Source organism: Pristiophorus japonicus, chromosome 18, assembly GCF_044704955.1.
Source record: "Pristiophorus japonicus isolate sPriJap1 chromosome 18, sPriJap1.hap1, whole genome shotgun sequence".
In the NCBI taxonomy this organism is placed as follows: Eukaryota; Metazoa; Chordata; class Chondrichthyes; family Pristiophoridae; genus Pristiophorus; species Pristiophorus japonicus.
In genome coordinates this window covers 5,145,271-5,169,780 of record NC_091994.1, presented here as the reverse complement: position 1 = coordinate 5,169,780, position 24,510 = coordinate 5,145,271, and the positions used below count along the sequence as shown (strand labels likewise).

General features: G+C 56.7%; 1 protein-coding gene across 1 annotated transcript in view; it reads left to right on the top strand.

The window, feature by feature from the left end:
• The window catches only part of LOC139229375 (unconventional myosin-IXb-like), a 91,089-nt gene extending 68,065 nt beyond the window's left edge, over positions 1–23,024 (top strand). The window contains exons 19-32 of the mRNA XM_070861073.1: positions 1,654–1,761; positions 2,833–3,018; positions 4,365–4,406; positions 5,070–5,181; positions 5,753–5,826; positions 6,588–6,780; positions 7,701–7,829; positions 14,507–14,612; positions 16,252–16,383; positions 18,022–18,136; positions 18,699–18,746; positions 20,646–20,785; positions 21,571–21,698; positions 22,110–23,024. Of these exons, the coding sequence (XP_070717174.1) occupies positions 1,654–1,761; positions 2,833–3,018; positions 4,365–4,406; positions 5,070–5,181; positions 5,753–5,826; positions 6,588–6,780; positions 7,701–7,829; positions 14,507–14,612; positions 16,252–16,383; positions 18,022–18,136; positions 18,699–18,746; positions 20,646–20,785; positions 21,571–21,698; positions 22,110–22,603 (2,007 nt within the window). The 3' untranslated portion in view covers positions 22,604–23,024. The remainder of the gene's footprint in view (positions 1–1,653; positions 1,762–2,832; positions 3,019–4,364; positions 4,407–5,069; positions 5,182–5,752; positions 5,827–6,587; positions 6,781–7,700; positions 7,830–14,506; positions 14,613–16,251; positions 16,384–18,021; positions 18,137–18,698; positions 18,747–20,645; positions 20,786–21,570; positions 21,699–22,109) is intronic.
• The last annotated feature ends 1,486 nt before the right edge of the window (positions 23,025–24,510 follow it).

Here is a 24,510-nt window from a genome sequence, read left to right as displayed (position 1 = left end):
CCCCCCCTCACCCCCTCGCTCGGTCTGTTCCAGCCCCACCTCCCCCTCCTCGCTCGGTCTGTTCCCCCCCCCCCCACCTCCCCCTCCTCGCTCGGTCTGTTTCCCCCCCCCCCCACCTCCCCCTCCTCGCTCGGTCTGTTTTTCTCCCCTCCCCCTCCTCGCTCGGTCTGTTTCCCCCCACCTCCCCCTCCTCGCTCGGTCTGTCTCTTCCCCCCCCCCCCCCCCACCTTCCCCTCCTCGCTCGGTCTGTTTCCCCCTCCCCCTCCTCGCTCGGTCTGTTTCCCCCTCCCCCTCCTCGCTCGGTCTGTTTCCCCCTCCCCCTCCTCGCTCGGTCTGTTTCCCCCTCCCCCTCCTCGCTCGGTCTGTTTCCCCCTCCCCCTCCTCGCTCGGTCTGTTTTCCCCCCCACCTCCTCGCTCGGTCTGTCCCTCCTCCCTCCTTCCCTCCCTCCCTTTCCTTCCTTCCCTCTTCCCTCCCTCCTCACCCCTCCCTTCCCTAACCCCCTTTCACTGGGGCTTGCTCAGTCTATAACTCCTAGTCACCTACCTACCTTTCCCTCAGTGCTCATTCTCTCTATTCCTCCATCACACTCTCCTCCCCTAGCTGGCAAATATTCTCTTCTTGCCCTCGCTCGCGCACACCCCACACCACCCCCCCCCCCCCCGTCTCGCCCTCGCTCCTCCCCCCCTGTCTCGCCCTCGCTTGCCCTCCCCCCCCCGTCTCGCCCTCGCTCCTCCCCCCCCTGTCTCGCCCTCGCTTGCCCTCCCCCCCCCGTCTCGCCCTCGCTCCTCCCCCCCCGTCTCGCCCTCGCTCCTCCCCCCCCTGTCTCGCCCTCGCTCCTCCCCCCCCGTCTCGCCCTCGCTCCTCCCCCCCCTGTCTCGCCCTCGCTTGCCCTCCCCCCCCGTCTCGCCCTCGCTCCTCCCCCCCCGTCTCGCCCTCGCTCCTCCCCCCCTGTCTCGCCCTCGCTTGCCCTCCCCCCCCCGTCTCGCCCTCGCTCCTCCCCCCCCTGTCTCGCCCTCGCTTGCCCTCCCCCCCCCGTCTCGCCCTCGCTCCTCCCCCCCTGTCTCGCCCTCGCTCCTCCCCCCCTGTCTCGCCCTCGCTCCTCCCCCCCCTGTCTCGCCCTCGCTCCTCCCCCCCCTGTCTCGCCCTCGCTTGCCCTCCCCCCCCGTCTCGCCCTCGCTCCTCCCCCCCGTCTCGCCCTCGCTCCTCCCCCCCTGTCTCGCCCTCGCTTGCCCTCCCCCCCGTCTCGCCCTTGCTCCTCCCCCCCGTCTCGCCCTTGCTCCTCCCCCCCGTCTCGCCCTTGCTCCTCCCCCCCGTCTCGCCCTTGCTCCTCCCCCCCGTCTCGCCCTTGCTCCTCCCCCCCGTCTCGCCCTTGCTCCTCCCCCCCGTCTCGCCCTTGCTCCTCCCCCCCGTCTCGCCCTAGCTCCTCCCCCCCCCGTCTCGCCCTAGCTCCTCCCCCCCCCCCGTCTCGCCCTTGCTTCCCCCCCCCCCGTCTCGCCCTAGCTCCTCCTCCCCCCCCCGTCTCGCCCTTGCTCCTCCCCCCCCCGCCTCGCCCTCGCTTGCCCCCTGCCCCCAGTCTCGCGGTCTCTCTGACTGTGGCGGTGATGGTGACTGGTAACTTTCCCGTATGGTGACGTGGATTATTTTATTACCAGGTGAATGACCTCAACTCACGTGCTTCCCAAGAATCGAAGATCGAGACTTTATTCATCCGAGTGACCGAGAAATTCCGTCTGACGCTCAAAAGCATGTATCCTGTCCACGTGAGTATCACCACCCACCCCCCTTGTCTGACCTGTGGACCCTTCACTGTCACTGCGGCTAAACATGGTGTATGGGTACCCTGGGCACTGACTCTCACTGGGGTACGGGTCCCACACACACTGACTCTCACTGGGGTACAGGTCCCACACACACTGACTCTCACTGGGGTACGGGTCCCACACACACTGACTCTCACTGGGGTACGGGTCCCACACACACTGACTCTCACTGGGGTACGGGTCCCCCACACACTGACTCTCACTGGGGTACGGGTCCCACACACACTGACTCTCACTGGGGTACGGGTCCCACACACACTGACTCTCACTGGGGTGCGGGTCACACACACACTGACTCTCACTGGGGTACGGGTCCCACACACACTGACTCTCACTGGGGTACAGGTCCCACACACACTGACCCTCACTGGGGTACGGGTCCCACACACACTGACTCTCACTGGGGTATGGGTCCCACACACACTGACTCTCACTGGGGTACAGGTCCCACACACACTGACTCTCACTGGGGTACGGGTCCCACACACACTGACTCTCACTGGTGTACAGGTCCCACACACACTGACTCTCACTGGGGTACAGGTCCCACACACACTGACTCTCACTGGGGTACAGGTCCCACACACACTGACTCTCACTGGGGTACGGGTCCCACACACACTGACTCTCACTGGGGTACGGGTCCCACACACACTGACTCTCACTGGGGTACGGGTCCCACACACACTGACTCTCACTGGGGTACGGGTTCCCACGGGCACTGCCCACTCTCCCTTGCCTAATTTCTGAACCTAGACAGTGAAATTTGACAGCCATTGCTGCTGAGCCCAGTGCTGCCGTTGCCCTGCCCCCCCCCCCCCCGCCATGCTCTCGGGCGGAGAGTCTTGATGCTGGAATCAGCGCTGGTCGGGGCGTGACCCTGGGGCCCTCTGCTCTGTGCGGATGTCGGACTGCCGGTGAGTTCTGTTGTGACGATCCGAAGCAACGAATATATCGCGCTCGCACTTTACCTTTTTTGTTTCACCTGCCTCTCGTGCTTTGCCGTCACAGTCACTGCAGAATGGACAGACCCACGTGGGCTACAAGGACCTGATGCAGAATTACCAGCTGCTGCTGACCAGGCTGGTGGGCGAGAGGCAGAAGACCGAGGTCCAGTTTGTGCTCAACCTGTTCCAGTCCCTGCTGGACGAGTTTGCCCGAGGCTATTCCAAGAAAGAGGACATGGAGGCCCTGAAGGTAATTCTGGGCCCCGCGCTTGAGGAATGATGTGAAGGCCTTGGAAAAGGTGCGGAGGAGATTGACCAGAATGGTCCCAGGGCTGAGGGACTTCAGTGATGTGCAGAGACTGGAGAAGCTGGGGCTGTTCTCCTTGGAGCAGAGAAGGTTAAGGGGAGATTCAAAATCATGAGGGGTTTTGACAGAGTAAATAAGGGGAGAGACTGTTCCCCGAGGCAGGAGGGTCGGTAACCAGAGGGACACAGATTGACGATAATCGGCAAAAAATCCAGAAGAGATGAGAATATTTTTACTGATATAGAAACATAGAAAATAGGTGCAGGAGTAGGCCATTCGGCCCTTTGAGCCTGCACCACCATTCAATAGGATCATGGCTGATCATTCCCTCAGTACCCCTTTCCTGCTTTCTCTCCATACCCTTTAATCCCTTTAGCCATATCTAACTTCCTCTTGAATATATCCAATGATCTGGCATCAACAACTCTCTGCGGCAGGGAACTCCACAGGTTAACAATTCTCTGAGTGAAGAAGTTTCTCCTCATCTCAGTCCTAAATAGCCTACCCCTTATCCTAAGACTGTGACCCCTGGTTCTGGATTTCCCCAGCAGCGGGAATATTCTTCCTGCATCTAATCTGTCCAGTCCCGTCAGAATTTTATATGTTTCTATGAGATCCCCACTCATCCTTCTAAACTCCAGTGAATACAGGCCCAGTCGATCCAGTCTCTCCTCATGTCAGTCCTGCCATCCCGGGAATCAGTCTGGTGAACCTTCACAGAAGGGAACCTTCCTTGTTGCACAGACTGGGCCAGTATTCCCTCGAGTGTAGAAGATTAAGGGGAGATCTGATCGAGGTGTTGAAGATGATTAAAGGAGTTGATGGGGTAGATCGAGAGAAACTATTCCCTCTGGTGGGGGGAGTCCAGAACAAGGGGCAGGACCTTAAAATTAGAGCCAGGCCGTTCAGGGTGATGTCAGGGAGCACAAAGGGCAGTGGGAATCAGGAACTCTCTTTTCCCCCCACCCCTCCCCCAAGTGGCTGTGGAGGCTGGGGGTCAATTGGAGCTTTCAGGACTGAGGTCGATAGATTTATGGTGGGTCAGGGTATCGAGGGGCGTAGAGCAAAGGCAGGTAAATGGAGTCAAGGTGAGAATCAGCCAGGATCTAATTGAATGGGAGAGCAGGGTCGAGGGGCTGAATTGCCTCACCCCCATGTTTCTAGCCAGCCCCCTTCTCCCTCGGTCTGGTGTGGGAGGCATGGGGGCAACGGAGGGACATCACACCAGCCATCCTGAATTGACCCATTTCCCCTCTCTCTCTCTCTCTCTGTCTCTCTCTCTCTCACAGCCAAGTAAAGCCCTGAAGAAGAGGCGGAAACGGAACCAGATTGTAAGTGTTGGATCACAAGCTCCGCCGTTTTCTGTTCCCCACCGAGACGCTCCACTTGCTTCTGTCTCGGGCTCGAGCCCACAGATATAGACGCCTTGGCTCAGCAGCAGCTCCATGGGCGACACGGTTATTTATACAACTTTAACGCTGAGCTAGCGGCCAAAGGGGGAAGCCTCCTCATGACCCAGAGGAAGCTCAGCAAAGCTCCACATTAATCCCAGCACCCGATGTGCTCACAGCAACGTCCCAACAACAGCAATGTGATGCTAATCTGATTTAGGGGTGTGATTGGGTCTGTCTGTACGGACTTGTACTGAACACTCCTTCGACTGGTCCCTCCCGGGGCCCCCGCCGACCCCGCTCCCGGAGACCCCGACCCCCCCCCGCTCCCGGGGACCACCCCGCCCCCTCCCGGGGCCCCCCCCCCCCTGCTCCCGGGGCGCCCGCCGCTCCCGGGGCCCCTGCCTGGAGACCCCACCCCCTCCCGGGGACTCCGCCCTGCCCACCCCCCGCTCCCGGGGACCCCGCCCCATCCCCTCCCAGGGACCCTGCCCCCTCCTGGGGTCCTCCCCCCAGGTTACCCCGCCCGACCCAAGGTGTCTCTTTTGTTTAATGTCTGCTGTTTCCTGGGCGATGGTTTATGATTGAATTTGAATTTTTCAGAAGGAGGAACATTTCGGGCACATGTTCCGCAGTTACCAGGTGAACATCCGGCAGTCGTGCGAGCAATGCTCCTCCTACATCTGGCCCATGGAGAAAGTCCTGCTCTGCTGCAGTAAGTACCACGGGAATCCGGACATCGGCCCGGGGGTCAACCCCGGGGTCAACATCGCCCCCTGGGGGTCAGCCTCCGGCTCAGGCAATGCTGAGTTTGGGAAGGGGGAGGCAGAGGTGTAGGGGGGGGAAAGAGACCGGGGGGGGTAGGAGGAGAGGGAGGTGGGGAAGGGGGAGAGAGAGGGGGGGCATTTATTACCCATAACACGGGTGAGTCTGCACCAGGTGTGAACACAGTATTGGCTGTGTACAGCGAGCCCACTATTCCCGGTGCCTGCACTGTGGTGAGTGACCGGGGGGTGATTTATGCCCAGCATTGTGGGGAAATTTCCCCGCTATTATCGGGAGCTGTTGCTGCGGTTTCAGTCTTGAGTTTGGAAAGTCCGCTTGCTCGGGTTTGAGTCGCGTAAAACCATCGACTCTCTGTGATTCACTTCCAATAGTGTTTCCGTTGGAAGGAATTTTTGTCAGTCCCGACTGATGTCGTGTTGCTCAGGAATAACTTCTGAGAACGTGATGGTCAGTCGCCGGGCTGTAACCTGCTAAACCCTCTGTTTCCCTTGCATTCCCAGCCTGCAAAATGACCTGTCACAAGAAGTGTTTGCTGAAGATCCAGAACACCTGCCAGTCGAGCTGTGGCAAAAAGGTAAGGATTTTACCCGGGGCCCAACGGACCAACGGACCAACGGACCAACGGACCAACGGACCGACGGACCGACGGACCGACCGGGACAGGTCCCGAGCCGCTCCACACTCAGTCCGTCCGCAGGCTGCTTCGTTGTGTAGGCTGGTACCGCACCGGTAGTGACCTCCCCTGCCTGGTCCCCACTGCCCCCGGTCCCCACTGCCCCCGGTCCCCACTGCCCCCCCCTCCGGTCCCCACTGCCCCCCCTCCGGTCCCCACTGCCCCCCCCTCCGGTCCCCACTGCCCCCCCCTCCGGTCCCCACTGCCCCCCCCTCCGGTCCCCACTGCCCCCCCCTCCGGTCCCCACTGCCCCCCCCTCCGGTCCCCACTGCCCCCCCCTCCGGTCCCCACTGCCCCCCCCTCCGGTCCCCACTGCCCCCCCCTCCGGTCCCCACTGCCCCCCCCTCCGGTCCCCACTGCCCCCCCCTCCGGTCCCCACTGCCCCCCCCTCCGGTCCCCACTGCCCCCCCCTCCGGTCCCCACTGCCCCCCCCTCCGGTCCCCACTGCCCCCCCCTCCGGTCCCCACTGCCCCCCCCTCCGGTCCCCACTGCCAACGCCCCCCCCCCCCCCCCCCTGGTCCCCACTGCCCCCCCTCACCCGTGGCACTGCCGACCGGCTCAAGCACCACGCCAGGACCCACGTAGCACCGTCAGCATGTCGGCAGCGCACGGTGAGCTGCACCGGTGCCGGTCTAACTCACTGTCTCCTTCCCTGTTGTCAGAGCGACCTTGACGTGGTGTGCCGCCACTTCGGGGTGGAGGTGTGCACGCTGACGGACGAGAACCAGACGGTGCCTGTGGTGCTGGAGATGCTGCTGGAATATGTGGAAATGCACGGACTCTACACCGAGGGCATTTACCGCAAGTCCGGTGCCGCAAACAAGATGAAGGAACTTCGGCAACGGCTGGAAGAGGGTGGGTCGCTCGCACTGCGTCACATCACAGTTACCCTGAGGGTCAGTGTAGGGGGAGCTTTACTCTGTATCTAACCCCCTGTAGCTGCCCTGGGAGTGTTTGATGGGACAGTGTAGGGGGAGCTTTACTCTGTATCTAATCCGTGCTATACCTGCCCTGGGAGTGTTTGATGGGACAGTGTAGGGGGAGCTTTACTCTGTATCTAACCCCCTGTACCTGCCCTGGGAGTGTTTGATGGGACAGTGTAGGGGGAGCTTTACTCTGTATCTAACCCGTGCTATACCTGCCCTGGGAGTGTTTGATGGGACAGTGTAGGGGGAGCTTTACTCTGTATCTAACCCCCTGTACCTGCCCTGGGAGTGTTTGATGGGACAGTGTAGGGGGAGCTTTACTCTGTATCTAACCCGTGCTGTACCTGCCCTGGGAGTGTTTGATGGGACAGTGTAGAGGGAGCTTTACTCTGTATCTAACCCCCTGTACCTGCCCTGGGAGTGTTTGATGGGACAGTGTAGAGGGAGCTTTACTCTGTATCTAACCCCCTGTACCTGCCCTGGGAGTGTTTGATGGGACAGTGTAGAGGGAGCTTTACTCTGTATCTAACCCCCTGTACCTGCCCTGGGAGTGTTTGATGGGACAGTGTAGGGGGAGCTTTACTCGGTATCTAACCCCCTGTACCTGCCCTGGGAGTGTTTGATGGGACAGTGTAGGGGGAGCTTTACTCTGTATCTAACCCCCTGTACCTGCCCTGGGAGTGTTTGATGGGACAGTGTAGGGGGTGCTTTACTCTGTATCTAACCCGTGCTGTTCCTGCCCTGGGAGTGTTTGATGGGACAGTGTAGGGGGTGCTTTACTCTGTATCTAACCCGTGCAGACTACAGTAATGTGTTTGATGGAAATGTATGTGTTGCTCTGTGCTTCAGACCCGATGGCAGTGGGCTTGGAGACGTACCACATTCACGCCATCACGGGGGTGCTTAAACAGTGGCTCCGTGAACTTCCGATCCCGCTGATGACCTTTGCCTTGTACAACGACTTCCTGCGTGCGATTGGTGAGTCACAGTGCATTGTTTTTGCGTTGGGTATTTTGCAATTTTGAGCTAAGATTCCTGGAATCTCACAGCACAGGAGGCCATTCGGCCCATCGAGCCTGTACCGGCTCTGTGACAGAGCGATCCAATCAATCCCACTCACCCTGCCCCTTCCCCACAGCCCTGAAAATTATTCCCTTTCTGTATCCTCTCCAATGCATTAACATCCTTCTAAAGAGAGGGGCCCAGAATTAAACACAATACTCCAGCTGGGGCCGAACCATTTGTAAATGTTTAGCATAACTTCCTTGCTTTTGTACTCGCTACTTATAAAGCAAAGGATCCCTTTTTAACAGCCTTCTCAACTGGTCGTGCCAACTGCAAAGATTTGTGTACACACAGCCCCAGTGTCAGCTGTGGCTCAGTGGGCAGCACTCTCTCTCGCCTCTGGGTCAGCAGGTTGTGGATTCAAGTCGCACTCCAAGGACTTGAGCACAAAAATCTTGGATGATACTCTAGTGCAGTGCTGAGGGAGCGCCGCACTGTCGGAGGGGCAGTACTGAGGGAGCGCCGCACTGTCGGAGGGGCAGTACTGAGGGAGCGCCGCACTGTCGGAGGGGCAGTACTGAGGGAGCGCCGCACTGTCGGAGGGTGCCGTCTTTCGGATGAGACGGTAAACCGAGGCCCTGTCTGTCCTCTCGTGGATGTAAAAGATCCCATTACCCCTATTTCGAAGAAGAGCAGAGGAGTTCTCCCCAGTGTCCTGACCAATATTTATCCCTCAATCAACATAACCAAAAAAACAGATTATCTGGTCATTATCAAATTGCTGTTTGTGGGAGCTTGCTGTGCGCAAATTAGCTACCACGTTTATTGTGTTCCGAACACAGATGAGACTGCACACAGGGAGGTTAAAGTAACAGTGACCTCAGTCTTTATTAAGACACTCCAGAGTGAGGAACAGGCCTTAGGGGCCAGCTTATATACAGTGCTCCCAAGGGATGCTGGGATCCCTTGGGACTTCAGGGGATGCACTCCCTGGTGGCGGAACATGGGAGTGCATGCTTTATAGATACACAACATCACTCCCCCCACAAAGTCAAAGTGAAAACTATTTACAAGGTGAGGCGGTCGGGAGCCTTTCTTTCCCTGGTGGACCGCCTCGGTACAAATGTCTGTTCTGGTGTGTTGGCTGTGCCCTCGCTGGGCTGGCGTGTTGTTGGCCCTGCAGGGCTGCTGGGTGAGCCTGGCCTTGCTGGGCTGTTGGGCGTGATGGGTTCGATTTCCTGGTCCGGGGTGGTGTCGTTGATCCTTTGGGTGTGTGTTATGGGCTCGAAAAAGGTTGTGTCTGCTGTGGGTTGTTCAGGGCAGTCTGTGAACCGCAGCCTCGTTTGGTCCAGGTGCTTTCTGTAAATTTGTCCATTGTCTAGTTTGACTACAAACACCCTACTCCCTTCTTTAGCTATCACTGTGCCTGTGATCCACTTGGGACCATGTCCATAGTTTAGCACATACACAGGGTCATTCAGATCAATTTCCCGTGACACAGTGGTGCGACCATCGTTTACATTTTGTTGCTGCCGCCTGCTCTCTACCTGATCATGCAGGTTGGGGTGAACCAGCGAGAGTCTGGTTTTAAGTCTCCTTTTCATGAGTAGCTCAGCTGGGGGCACCCCTGTGAGCGAGTGGGGTCTCATGCGGTAGCTGAGCAGTACTCGGGACAGGCGGGTTTGGAGTGAGCCTTCTGTGACTCATTTAAGGCTCTGTTTGATGGTTTGTACTGCCCGCTCTGCTTGCCTATTGGAGGCTGGTTTGAACGGGCACCAAGGTGACATGTTTGATTCCATTGCGGGTCATGAATTCTTCAAATTCGGCACTGGTGAAACATGGCCCGTTGTCACTGACCAGTATGTCAGGCAGGCCGTGGGTGGCAAACATGGCCCTCAGGCTTTCAATGGTGGCGGTGGCGGTGTTTCCCGACATTATTTCACATTCAATCCATTTTGAAAAAGCATCCACCACCACCAGGAGCATTTTACCGAGAAACGGGCCCACATAGTCGACATGGATCCTCGACCATGGTCTGGAGGGCCAGGACCACAAACTTAGTGGTGCCTCTCTGGGCACGTTGCTCAACTGAGCACACACACTGCATTGCCGTACACAGGACTCTAAGTCAGAGTCGATACCGGGCCACCACACGTGGGATCTGGTTATCGCTTTCATCATTATTATACCCGGGTGTGTGCTGTGGAGATCAGAGATGAACGTCTCACTGCCCTTTTTGGGTAGCACTACACACTTAACCCACAACAGGCAGTCTGCCTGAATGGACAGCTCGTCCTTTCGCCGCTGGAATGGCTTGATTAGCTCTTGCATTTTAACGGGGATGCTGGCCCAGCTCCCATGCAGTACATAGTTTTTTACTAGGGACAGCAGAGGATCTTGGCTGGCCCAAGTCCTAATCTGGCGGGCTGTGACAGGTGATTTATCATTTTCAAACGCTTCCATGACCATCAACAAGTCTGCGGGCTGTACCACCATCAACAAGTTTGCAGGCTGCGCCATTTCCACCCCCGTGGTGGGCAATGGTAGTCGACTGAGAGCATCCGCACAGTTCTCGGTGCCTGGCCTGTGGCGGATGGTATAGCTATATGTTGATAGCATGAGTGCCCACCTTTGTATGCAGGCTGAGACATTGGTATTTATCCCCTTGTTTTCAGCGAACAGGGATGTGAGGGGCTTGTGATCGGTTTCCAGCTCAAATTTGAGGCCAAACAGGTACTGATGCATTATCTTTACCCCGAACACACACGCTAATACCTCTTTCTCAATCATGCTGCAGGCCCTCTCGGCCTTAGACAAGCTCCTGGAAGCATAGGCGACAGGTTGCAACTTCCCCGCAACGTTAGCTTGTTGTAATACACACCCGACTCTGTACGACGACACATCACATGCTAGCACAAGTTTTTTACATGGGTCATACAATACAAGCAGCTTGTTGGGGCATAAAATGTTTCTGGCTTTCTCAAAAGCAATTACTTGGTTTATTCCCCATACCCAGTTCTCACCTTTGTGCAATAACACATGTAGGGGCTCTAAGAGGGTGCATAACCCCGGTAGAAGTTACCAAAATAGTTGAGGAGTCCCAGGAACGACCGCAGCTCTGTGACGTTCTGTGGCCTGGGTGCGTTCCTGATAGCCTCTGTCTTGGCGTCTGTGGGCCGAATGCCGTCCGCCGCAATCTTTCTCCCCAAAAACTCCACTTCTGTTGCTATGAAGACGCATTGCGACGTCTTCAGCTGCAGCCCTACACGATCCAGTCGCTGGAGGACCTCCTCCAGGTTTTGTAGGTGCTCGACGGTGTCCCGACCCGTGACCAATATGTTGTCCTGAAAGACCACCGTGAGTGGTACCGACTTGAGTAGGCTCTCCATGTTTCTCTGGAAAATCGCTGCAGCCGACCGAATTCCAAACGGGCATCTGTTGTAGATGAACAGTCCCTTGTGCGTGTTGATGCATGTGAGGCCCTTCGAAGACTCCTCCAGCTCCTGCGTCATGTAGGCCGAAGTCAGGTCGAGCTTGGTGAACGTCTTGCCTCCTGCCAGCGTCGCAAATAGGTCGTCTGCCTTGGGTAGCGGGTATTGGTCCTGTAGCGAGAAACGATTAATAGTTACTTTATAATCGCCACAATCCTGACCGTGTCATCACTTTTGAGTACTGGAACAATCGGGCTGGCCCACTCGCTGAATTCCACTGGGGAGATGATGCCCTCGCGTTGCAGCCTGTCCAGCTCGATTTCCACTCTCTCCCTCATCATGTGAGGTACCGCTCGCGCCTTGTGATGAATGGGTCATGCCTCTGGGACCAAGTGGATCCGCACCTTCGCCCTGGAAAAGTTTCCAATGCTTGGCTCAAAAAGGGAAGGAAATTTGTTAAGAACCTGGGTACGTGAGGCCTCATCGACATGTGACAGCACTTGGATGTCATCCCAGTTCCAGCTGATTTTGCCCAGCCAGCTCCTTCCAAGCAGTGTGGGGCCATCGCCCGGAACAATCCAGAGTGGCAGTTCATGCACCGTGCCCTCGTTGGTGACCTTGACCATGGCGCTGCCCAGGACAGTGATGAGCTCTTTGGTGTACATTCTCAGTTTCGTGTGGATGGGGCTCAGGGCTGGTCAGAGTGCCTTGTTGCACCACAGTCTCTCAAACATCTTTTTAATCATGATGGATTGGCTAGCGCCAGTGTCCAGTTCCATGGCTACGGGTAAGCCATTCAATTTTAAGTTTAGCATTATAGGTGGACATTTCGTCTCAAATGTGTGCACCCCGTGTACTTCAGCATCTGCCTCCTCTCTCTGAGGCTCAAAATTTCTTTGATCCACCATGGACCGATCTTCCTCTGCCACGTGGTGGTTAACAGGTTTTGCAGAGCTTGCAGCTCGTTTGCAAGCTCGTTGGAGGTGCCCCATTGTTCCACAGCTCTTGCAAACATACCCTTTGAAGCGGCATGAATAGGCTGAATGGAAGCCTGCACAACGCCAACAAGGTGTGAATTGCCTTGCATTCATCCTTTGTTGGGGACTCTGAGTCATCAGGGTCACCTGAGGCCCGCTGGCAGTTGCAGACTCGTGGTTTCTGCCCTGTACATTTCTGCTTGCAAACACAGTTACAGTTCATTTATGAACATTGCTAGCACTTAGAAACGTAGAAAATAGGTGCAGGAGTAGGCCATTCGGCCCTTCTAGCCTGCACCGCCATTCAATGAGTTCGTGGCTGAACATGCAACTTCAGTATCCCATTCCTGCTTTCTCGCCATACCCCTTGATCCCCTTAGTAGTAAGGACTACATCTAACTCCTTTTTGAATATATTTAGTGAATTGGCCTCAACAACTTTCTGTGGTAGAGAATTCCACCGGTTCACCACTCTCTGGGTGAAGAAGTTTCTCCTCATCTCGGTCCTAAATGGCTTACCCCTTATCCTTAGACTGTGACCTCTGGTTCTGGACTTCCCCAACATTGGGAACATTCTTCCTGCATCTAACCTGTCTAAACCCGTCAGAATTTTAAACGTTTCTATGAGATCCCCTCTCATTCTTCTGAACTCCAGTGAATACAAGCCCAGTTGATCCAGTCTTTCTTGATGTCAGTCCCGCCATCCCGGGAATCAGTCTGGTGAACCTTCGCTGCACTCTCTCAATAGCAAGAATGTCCTTCCTCAAGTTAGGAGACCAAAACTGTACACAATACTCCAGGTGTGGCCTCACCAAGGCCCTGTACAACTGTAGTAACATCTCCCTGCCCCTGTATTCAAATCCCCTCGCTATGAAGGCCAACATGCCATTTGCTTTCTTAACCGCCTGCTGTATCTGCATGCCAACCTTCAATGACTGATGTATCATGACACCCAGGTCTCGTTGCACCTCCCCTTTTCCTAATCTGTCTCCATTCAGATAATAGTCTGTCTCTCTGTGTTTTTACCACCAAAGTGGATAATCTCACATTTATCCACATTATACTTCATCTGCCATGCATTTGCCCACTCACCTAACCTATCCAAGTCACTCTGCAACCTCATAGCATCCGCCTCGCAGCTCACACTGCCACCCAACTTAGTGTCATCCGCAAATTTGGAGATACTACATTTAATTCCCTCGTCTAAATCATGAATGTACAATGTAAACAGCTGGGGCCCCAGCACAGAACCTTGCGGCACCCCACTAGTCACTGCCTGCCATTCTGTGTGTGCTGAGAGACTTGTTTGGTGTTATCACTGGTGGACATAAGCGCCTGTGCTATCGCAATGGCCTTACTGAGGGTCAGTATCTCTACAGTCAAAAGTTTTGTAGGACGGTCTCGTGGCCAATGCCCAGCATTTGCTCCAGGTAGCCATCAAACTCACATTGTCCTGCAAGTCGCCTTAGCTCGGCGACGTAGCTCGCCACTTACTGACCTTCAGATCGCTGGCACGTGTAGAACCGATACCTCGCCATCAGCACGCTTTCCCTCGGGTTAAGCTGCTCCCGAGCCAGTGTATACAGCTCCTCTACGACTTAACTGTGGGTTTCACCGGAGCCAGAAGATTCTTCATGAGGCTGTAGGTCAGTGCCCCGCAGACCGTGAGGAGGAGCGCTTCCTTCTCCGTCCAGCTCGTTGGCTACAAGGTACTGGTCTAGCCCTTCTACATAGGCTTCCCAGTCCTCACCCTCCGAGAACTTCTCCAGGATGCCCACAGTTTGCTGCATCTTTGCATTGGATTCGTATACTCGTCGCCAATTATTGTGTTCCGAACACAGGGAGGTTAAAGTAACAGTGACCTCAGTCTTGATTGAGACACTCCAGAGTGAGGAACAGGCCTGCGGTGCCGGCTTATATACAGTGCTCCCAAGAGATGCTGGGATCCTTTGGGACTTCAGGGGATGAGTTCCCTGGTGGCGGAACATGGGAGTGCATGCTTTACAGATGCACAACAGCGTTTCCCACATTACAACAGTGACCACACTCCAAAAGTAGTTCATTGGCTGTAAAGTGCTTTGAGATGTCCGGTGGTGGTGAAAGACGCTATAGAAATGCAAGTCTTTCTTTTTCGCTGTTCCTGCACCCCCTTTAGTTTATTTTGCCCCTCCTCATTCTTCCGACCAAAATGCATCCCTTCACTGTGCCGTGGTGTTTGATTCTCTGTCCCTCTGCCCCCCCAGAGCACCCAGGGAGACAGGAGCAGTTACAGGCGGTTTACAATGTTCTGGACCAGCTGCCCGGACACATCTACTGTACACTCGAACGCCTCATCTTCCATCTGGTCAAGTAAGTGGGGCGCTGGGCAGGGGGTAACCGTAGCGACGGGCTGTTTAGAATGGGGCGGTGCTGGGAAAGAGATGGAGAATGGAACCTAGCAGGAGGTGGTGGGGGGAGAGAGGGGGAGAGTGGGAGGGAGGGAGGGGGAGCAGAAGAGCGGAGAGAAACTGAAGGTGCCGGAGGTGGAGGAAGATTTAATCGGGTTTCGTAGAATTCAGAGGGTGGTGGGAGTGGGGGAAGGGGCGGGGTCTCACTCTCGGTGGGCGGAGGGGGCGGGGTCACACTCTCGGTGGGGGGGGGGTCACACGCTCAGGGGCGTGGCTACACACACGGTGGGGGGCGGGGTTACGTTCTCGGGGGCGGGGTCACACTCTCGGTGGGGGGCGGGGTCAAATGCTCGGGGGCGGGGCTACACTCTCGGTGGGGGGCGGGGTCACGCAATCGGGGGCGGGGCTATGCTCTCGGTGGGGGAGGGGCGGGGTCACTCTCTCGGTCAAGGGGAGGGAGAGGCGGGGAGTATACCCATGATTTTCAATATAATCAATCCCATGTCCTCCAAACCATCAAGTGACGGACAATTTGGAGCCCCCCCCCCCAGAGAGGGACGGGGACCGTTGGCTGCCCCCCCACAGTGGTATATGACTGCCCACTCCCCCCCCCCCCCCCCCCCCCCCAAGCAGTGGGACTGGCCAGGTCAGGTTGATTGGTCAGTTCTGGGACCTGTGAGTTTGGCAGGGAGTTAATTTGTTCTGAACGCTGCATAAACTATTGATTGTTTCATATAAACGGCAATGTATTTTAATTCCGCAGCTTTAAATAATCGGCTCGTCTGACAACACTCAAACAATGACCAGTTCCCTGGCATTACACCGGCGATCACACTTCCAACCTGCGTCACTGGATCCGAGTCACTTTGGAACGTTGGGCCTGTGAAAGGCCAGTGTTCCCAGTCCCAATCAAACCCAAACCCTCGCCATTCATTCACTCCCATTGTACAGAATCCCAAAGGCCCAAACTCCTTCCACATCACTCGCATTGTACAGTACAACTGTTCTCACTTGGTTCCACTCTTAAGCTTAATTCAATCGTAGCCACACGTTCTCCAGCAATGGCTTCTCTTCTCCGCCCTGCCACCGTTCCCTCTGGTGTGCATCATCTACGGGCTGGCCCTCAGCATCATCATTCACAGCCATGGGGTCGGGTTCCACAAGTACGCCCACAATACCTGGGTCTGCCTCTCCACCACCTCACTCAGCCCCTCTCATCCCTCTGTGTTGTCCGATATCCACCTTGGCTGAGCTGTAAATTCTACAAGTTAAACATTGGTAAGACTGAAACCGTATGCCTTTGGCCCTTGACGTTGATTCCATCTTCCTCCCTGGCCACAGTCTCGGGTGGTCATCATCATAGGTAGTCCCTCGGAATCCAGGAAGACTTGCTTCTACTCTTAACATCACTTCTTGGGTGGCTGAACAGTCCAATACGAGAACCACAGTCCCTGTCACAGGCATGAAGGAAAGGGTGGGTGGGGAGTCTGGTTTGCCGCACGCTCCTTCCGCTGCCTGCGCTTGATTTCTGCACGCTCTCTGTGCCGGAAGTTGTGAAGTTGCACTGAGTTCCCTTGTGACGATGGTGATCTTGGTTCTAGGGTGGCTGTGTTAGAAGAGATGAATCGCATGTCCCCGAACGCACTGGCCATCGTCTTCGCTCCGTGTGTTCTCCGTTCACCAGACAGCTCCGACCCGCTGACCAGCATGAGGGATGTCTCCAAGACAACCATGTGAGTCTTCACTGACTGTGTGTATAACAGGACTGAGTGTCCCAGCACTGACTGTGTGTATAACAGGACTGAGTGTCCCAGCACTGTGTGTATAACAGGACTGAGTGTCCCAGCACTGTGTGTATAACAGGACTGAGTGTCCCAGCAATGACTGTGTGTATAACAGGACTGAGTGTCCCCAGCACTGACTGTGTGTATAACAGGACTGAGTGTCCCAGCACTGTGTGTATAACAGGACTGAGTGTCCCAGCACTGACTGTGTGTATAACAGGACTGAGTGTCCCAGCACTGACTGTGTGTATAACAGGACTGAGTGTCCCAGCACTGACTGTGTGTATAACAGGACTGAGTGTCCCAGCACTGACTGTGTGTATAACAGGACTGAGTGTCCCAGCACTGTGTGTATAACAGGACTGAGTGTCCCAGCACTGTGTGTATAACAGGACTGAGTGTCCCAGCAATGACTGTGTGTATAACAGGACTGAGTGTCCCAGCACTGACTGTGTGTATAACAGGACTGAGTGTCCCAGCACTGTGTGTATAACAGGACTGAGTGTCCCAGCACTGACTGTGTGTATAACAGGACTGAGTGTCCCAGCACTGTGTGTGTAACAGGACTGAGTGTCCCAGCACTGACTGTGTGTATAACAGGACTGAGTGTCCCAGCACTGTGTGTATAACAGGACTGAGTGTCCCAGCACTGACTGTGTGAAGCTGTTTATTATTTGGCGCCATCCTGTGGAGAGTTGCCTTTAATCCATGCCGAGGTTTACAGCACACACACAGGCCACTCGCTGCAGAGACGGTGCCAGCAGGGAATGGGTCTAATTGGATTGTTCTTTCAAAGAGCCGGCACGATGGGCCGAATGGCCACCACCTGTGCTGAGAGATTCGATGGAACCCTGTGTCTGGCTCAGCTCCACACCGAATGTCCATCCACTCAACCCTCGGGCCCTCCTGTCCCAGCATAGCATCGCACATCTGATGATGATGAAGATAAAATCTGTAGTCACTCTGTCTCAGAAAGTTGTGTGCTCAAGTGCCACTCCAGAGACTTGAGCACAAAAATCTAGGCTGCCACTCCAGTGCAGTGCTGAGGGAGTGCTACACTGCCGAGGGGCGGTACTGAGGGAGTGCTACACTGCCGAGGGGCGGTACTGAGGGAGTGCCGCACTGTCGGAGGGGCAGTACTGAGGGAGTGCCGCACTGTCGGAGGGGCAGTATTGAGGGAGCGCCGCACTGTCGGAGGGGCAGTACTGAGGGAGTGTCGCATTGTCGGAGGGGCCATCTTTTGGATGTGATGTTAAACATAGACTCTGTCTGATTTCTCAAGTGGATGTAAAAGATCCCACGGCACTATTTTGAAGAAGAGCAGGGGAGTTCTCCCCGGTGTCCTGGGGCCAATATTTATCCCTCAATCAACATAACAAAAACAGATTATCTGGTCATTATCACATTGCTGTGTGTGGGAGCTTGCTGTGCGCAAATTGGCTGCCGCGTTTCCGAAATTACAACAGTGACTACACTCCAAAAGTACCCCATTGGGTGTAACGCGCTCTGAGACTTTGAGTCGATGTGCGGGGGGGGTGCCCATGGGGTCTGCTCTGGTTGACTGGAGTCTCTGCGTTTGGTTGGCAGGTGTGTGGAGCTTCTGATCACCGAACAGATCCGCAAATACAAAATCAAAATGGACGGAATCAGCCAGCTGGAGACGGCAGAGCAGCTCGCGGTGCGCCGCCTGTCGCTCCTGCGTGTAAGTCGGTAAAACCCTGCTAACCGGGCTTCGGGACACAGGAACAGGAGGCCATTCAGCCCCTCTAACCCGTATCCCACTCTGTTGTTCAGCCCGACCTGTGTCTCTGGAGGTTTGGCTCTTCGCAGCTGCAGTTTTGATTGGTTTCGGGTTTGATGAGTCGGGATTTGGTTTCCAGCCTCTGACTGGTTCAGGGAATTCCAATCGAGCGGAGGCCGAGAGTGACTGGAGGGTCTGGGGCATGTGGATCACCGGACCGTGAGCAGGGAGGGGGGGGGGGGGGGGAGATGGGGTGGTGGAGAGGAGTCGGGGGGGCATCCAGTGGGGGGTGGGGTGGTGGAGGGTGGGTTTGGCGGGTGGGGTGGGGGTGGGGCGAGGTGGTGGGAAGTCCGGGGGGGGAGGCGGGGGGTTTTCTGGCAGTGACTTGGAGGGAGGGACTGTGGGAGTGGTTGCCGAGTTTGCTCTGTTGATGTGTTTGTGCTCGATTGTCAACCTGGGTGTGATGGTGATCTGACTGGGACTGAGTTTGGTGCCTTTTCTCCCTCTCGCTCTCGCTCTCCAGCTTTGGCCTCTTGAAGTCGGGTTCTCTGCTCCATGTGACGGGGTGCTGGTAGGTACTGGGTGTTCGGTTCACCCTCTCTCCGCATGGTCTCTCTACCTTCATTCCACAGTTCTCGCATGTTAACCCCCCACCCACCCCCCCCACTGACCTCCAACCCCACCCCCCCCACTGACCTCCAACCCCACCCCCCCCACTGACCTCCAACCCCACCCCCCCCACTGACCTCCAACCCCACCCCCCCCACTGACCTCCAACCCCACCCCCCCCACTGACCTCCAACCCCACCCCCCCCACTGACCTCCAACCCCACCCCCCCCACTGACCTCCAACCCCACCCCCCCCACTGACCTCCAACCCCACCCCCCCCACTGACCTCCAACCCCACCCCCCACTGACCTCCAACCCCACCCCCCCCACTGACCTCCAACCCCACCCCCCCACTGACCTCCAACCCCACCCCCCCCACTGACCTCCAACCCCACCCCCCCACTGACCTCCAACCCCACCCCCCCCACTGACCTCCAACCCCACTGCCCCCCCCCACTGACCTCCAACCCCACCCCCCCCACTGACCTCCAACCCACACCCCCCCCACTGACCTCCAACCCCACCCCCCCCACTGACCTCCAACCCCACCCCCCCCACTGACCTCCAACCCCACCCCCCCCACTGACCTCCAACCCCACCCCCCCCACTGACCTCCAACCCCACCCCCCCCACTGACCTCCAACCCCACCCCCCCCACTGACCTCCAACCCCACCCCCCCCACTGACCTCCAACCCCACCCCCCACTGACCTCCAACCCCACCCCCCCACTGACCTCCAACCCCTCCCCCCCACTGACCTCCAACCCCTCCCCCCCCACTGACCTCCAACCCCTCCCCCCCCACTGACCTCCAACCCCTCCCCCCCCACTGACCTCCAACCCTCCCCCCCCACTGACCTCCAACCCCTCCCCCCCCACTGACCTCCAACCCCTCCCCCCCCACTGACCTCCAACCCCTCCCCCCCCACTGACCTCCAACCCCTCCCCCCCCCCACTGACCTCCAACCCCTCCCCCCCCCCACTGACCTCCAACCCCTCCCCCCCCCACTGACCTCCAACCCCTCCCCCCCCCCCACTGACCTCCAACCCCTCCCCCCCCCACTGACCTCCAACACTAGCAGGTGCCTGTTTGCATCGCATGTATTGTTCTGTGTGTCGCATGCCCCCTGAACCCCTGGGACCTGGCTCTCGCACTTCTCACTGTGATCCGTACACTCCCCTCTTGATTCTTCACTCCAAGCCCCCCCTGCTGTTCCCATCATCTTGCTGTTGCCAAGGCAACGTTCTTCCCCTTGGGAGTGGGGTCAGGATTCATTATAATTTGCCTCCAAATGTTCCTCGATCTCGGCCATAAACATTTGAGGGGGAGTGATGAATTCACTAAACGTGTGGGGCAAATGTCCGAGAGGGAGCAGCATGGCTCCTGGAGAGTCTGACTGGAGCCACCCACACCCCACCTCCCCGGTCACACTCTCTCCCTCCAACCGACTTTTCCACCCCCCCCAATTCCCGGCCACCCTCACCACCCCCCACCCCCCCAGGTCATCGTCATACCCTCATTCAACCCCCCCCCCCATACAGGTGTCACACTCTCCCCTCCCCGCCAATCCCTCCCCAGTCCATTCCCAAATCCTCTTCCTGGGATAGTAGTTATGATCTCACAGGGTGAGTGTCAGCAGGATATTATACCTGGGGTGCGTAACAGCACGCCCCAACCTGGGTCACTGAGTATGGAGCAAGGTCCCCACCTGATTCCTATTCCTCATCGTCAACAGTACTGGGCCCCCTGGTGCCCATCGCCGCTCCCCCTCGGGGTCCGGCAGCTTGGCACAGGCCCCAGGTGGAACTGGGCACCACAAGAGGTTCAGTAAATCACCATCTTCCCCTGCACCCCTTCTAGAGCAAAGGACCTCGCACACCGAAACCTGAGGAGAATCCCCCAAACTTGGTCAGCCTGGATGAGGAAGAGCCTTCTGACACGGACATGGAACACGAGGAGGAAATCTTGATTGAGCGAATCCAGTCAATAAAGGAGGAGAGGTCAGTTCCACACACACAGACTCTCACTGGGGTACGGGTTCCACACACACAGACTCTCACTGGGGTACGGGTCCCACATACACTGATTCTCACTGGGGTACGGGTCCCACACACACTGACTCTCACTGGGGTACGGGTCCCACACACGCAGACTCTCACTGGGGTACGGGTCCCACACACACTGACTCTCACTGGGGTACGGGTCCCACACACATTGACTCTCACTGGGGTACGGGTCCCACACACACTGACTCTCACTGGGGTACGCGTCCCACACACACAGACTCTCACTGGGGTACGGGTCCCACACACACAGACTCTCACTGGGGTACGCGTCCCACACACACAGACTCTCACTGGGGTACGGGTCCCACACACACAGACTCTCACTGGGGTACGGGTCCCACACACACTGACTCTCACTGGGGTACGGGTCCCACACACACTGACTCTCACTGGGGTACGGGTCCCACACACACAGACTCTCACTGGGGTACGGGTCCCACACACACTGACTCTCACTGGGGTACGGGTCCCACACACACCGACTCTCACTGGGGTACGGGTCCCACACACAGACTCTCACTGGGGTACGGGTCCCACACACACTGACTCTCACTGGGGTACGGGTCCCACACACACTGACTCTCCTTCGCTAGCCCAAGGCTAATCCCAGTGTCCTCGTACTGAGACTGGGAGCAGCTCTCGCTCTACTCGGGACGAGGCTGGACGCTGGGTTTGTGTGGTCAGGTAAATCTCTCCCTCTCTCTCTCTCCGTCCCACAGGGATCAGCTGACCCTCGAGCTCCCAGAGTTGGAGCAGAGAGGCTCCGATGAGGAGAACCTGGATTCGGAAGCCTCGCTCAGCATGGAGAGTCTCCTCGATGATCGGCCAGGGCACGGGGAGTCCGGAGGTCAGTAAAAAGTAGGTTGCAACCTTGTGTACTTCTCTATTTCTGAGGTTCCTTCACCTGCAGTGGCTGTGGGGGCAGCTCAGGCTCCCCGAGTGCAATTGTTATGGGCAGTGCGCCGGGGAGATGGGGGTCTGTGGGAGGTGGGCGGGGAGAGACGTGGGGGGTGGGGGGGAGCAGGGAGAGACTGTCTGTGGGGGGCAGGGGCGGGGCGGGGGAGAGAGAAGGGGGCTGCCAGGCGGGGGGGGGAGGGGGGTTTGCGGGGAGAGAATGGAGTCAGTGGTGGCGGCGGGATGAGATGGGGGTCTGCGCGGGGGGGGGGGGGGGGTAGCGGGGTGAGATGGGGGTCAGCGCGGGGGAGATGGGCCGGGAGAGACGTGCGTGACTGAGTGTTTTCTCTCTCTCCCTCTCCAGGTCCAGCGGTGTTCCAGTTCACAGGGAGTCTCCGACCTCCGTCTCGGTCCGTTTCTCTGCTCCAGCCTCCGGCCGCCATCAGAGAGCGCGTTTCCCCCCCGCCTGACCCCGAGCCCGTGCCGGCCCGCCCCCCCAGCGTGCACCGGCGTGCCTTCTCCATGCTCGCGAGCATCAGGCTGCCGCGGCGTAATGCCGTGCTTCCCACGCGCAACATCAAGCTGCCTCCTGGCCTGGTGAGCATGGCGGGCACCGTCCCCACCAGCCCGCGCCCTGCAGACGGGCAGCACCCGCTGGGGGTCACCGTGCGCCGGCGTGACACGCCCTCGCGCCGATCCGACAACATCCGCTCCATGTACGTCGCGACGCTGGAGGTCGCCGTGCCACAGGCGCCGGCTCAGGCCGACGAGGCCAAACCCACTCCGGCCAAGGTCCAGCGCAGGTTTTCCGACCCGCTGTCTGACCTTCCTCACGGAGCTGACGGCTCCAGCTTGTAACGTTCCCGCTGACTCCGAGAGCAGGTGCTGGACATTCCTGGTTTACATGCACAGCTCGCGGAACCAGTTTAACACCTGCCTCTCGTCGTACCCCTCACTGCCCGGAGTGAGAGTCAGAGTGACCATCTGATCCGAGAGTGAGTGACTGCCCAGACCAGGCGTGTGAGTGCCCACCTGGATCGAGAGTGACTGCCGGGGCTGTGAGCGAGCTTGTCCAACACGTTGCCCTGTACTGTGTGTGAGATTTATTTTATATGAAAGCCGGCAGCTGAACACGGGGGCAGCGGATCAGTTAAGAGTGGGGGGGTGGGGGGAGAGGTCGTGTTGAGAAGGTCGATCTCCCCTCCCCCTGCCCACCTGTAACCATTTCCCAAATGGTGAAAATACATTTTTTTATATATAAATAAATGCAATCCTTGTTTGTGTTTGTCAGTCGTCAGTGCATGCAAAGCGTCTGGTCAGGCACATGAATTAACACCTGGAACTTGCTATTAGTTTGCAATCTCTTGACCGAACCTTCACATCCCGGGAAAAGGGCCTCCGAGGGTTGGGCTATTTACCCAACTGCTGCCCAGCAAATGCCCGTGAAATTCTTCTGCCTGGTAAAAGCCTGCTTCCAGCAGCATAAAAGTTTTAAAGAAACATTAAAATTTTTTTTTTCATTCATTTAAACATTAAAACATACAATAAGCTGGGGTTATTTTTAGTCCCTTTAAAACATTTAAATTTATTTTTCAAAAAATTACATTTTTGTTTTAAATGATCAATTATATTTTAAATATGTAATGTTTTTAAAATTTATTTATGCTAAATGTATTTTTTGTGTGATCCCTATTTGCTGAGATGAAGGGGTTGTCCTGTGTTAACAAGAGGTTGAGCCTGTACTCATTGGAGAGAATGAGATGTGATCTTATTGAAACATATAAGATACCAAGGGGGCACGATGTGAAGGAATCTAGAACGAGGGGGCATAGTTTCAGAATAAGGGGCCACCCATTTAAAACGGGGGAGGAGGAATTTCTTCTCTGTGGGTTGTAAATCTGTGGAATTCTCTGCCCAGAGAGCTGTGGAGGCTGGGTCATTGAATGTATTTAAGGCAGAGATAGACAGATTTTTGAGCTATAAGGGAGTCGTGGGTTATGGGGAGCGGGCGGAGAAGTGGAGCTGATCAGATCAGCCATGATCTTATTAATGGCGGAGCAGGCTCGAGGGGCCGAATGGCCGACTCCGGCTCCTATTTCTTATGTTCTTGCTTTATGGGAGTTTCTTACATATGGAAACCCCAGAGGCATGAATGGGGATTCCCATTGGTTGGTTGGGCTGGCCCACGTGCGTCCCGGGATACATGGGCCTTTACGCAGGCCTGCACACACAGGCTCAGGAGCGTGAGTTTCCGTGGATCCCGAGGCAGAAGGGCGTAGATTTTTTTTGCTGGTTGGAGGAATCCGCAAATTCAGCCTCAGTGTTTTTCTTCCTGTCTGCTCGGGTTCTTTTGCAACTTCTCCAGCATCAGGCAATTAACAGGAATCTGGTGCGTTTGAACATTGTTTAACCTCCCCCAGCTGGACATTTCAGTGAATTAGCCAGGATCTGATTGTATCCGAAGTCATTTGTCTCTCTCTCTGCTGCCAAGGCAAAAGGGAACATTCCTTTTCAAAGGGTCACTGGGTGCTTGATGACGTCTGTCCTGGTTACGCCCTGAGCCTCAGCCAGCTTGTATCGTACAATCCACTTACCATTCCTACCTCTGACTCGTTAGCAGATAGAAGAATTAGGAGCAGGAGTCGGCCATTCAATAAGATCACGGCTGATCTGATCTTGGCCTCAACTCTACTTCTCTGCCCACAGCCTTGAACATACTGATGAACTGAGCCTCCACAGCCCTCTGGGGCAGAGAATTCCAGAGA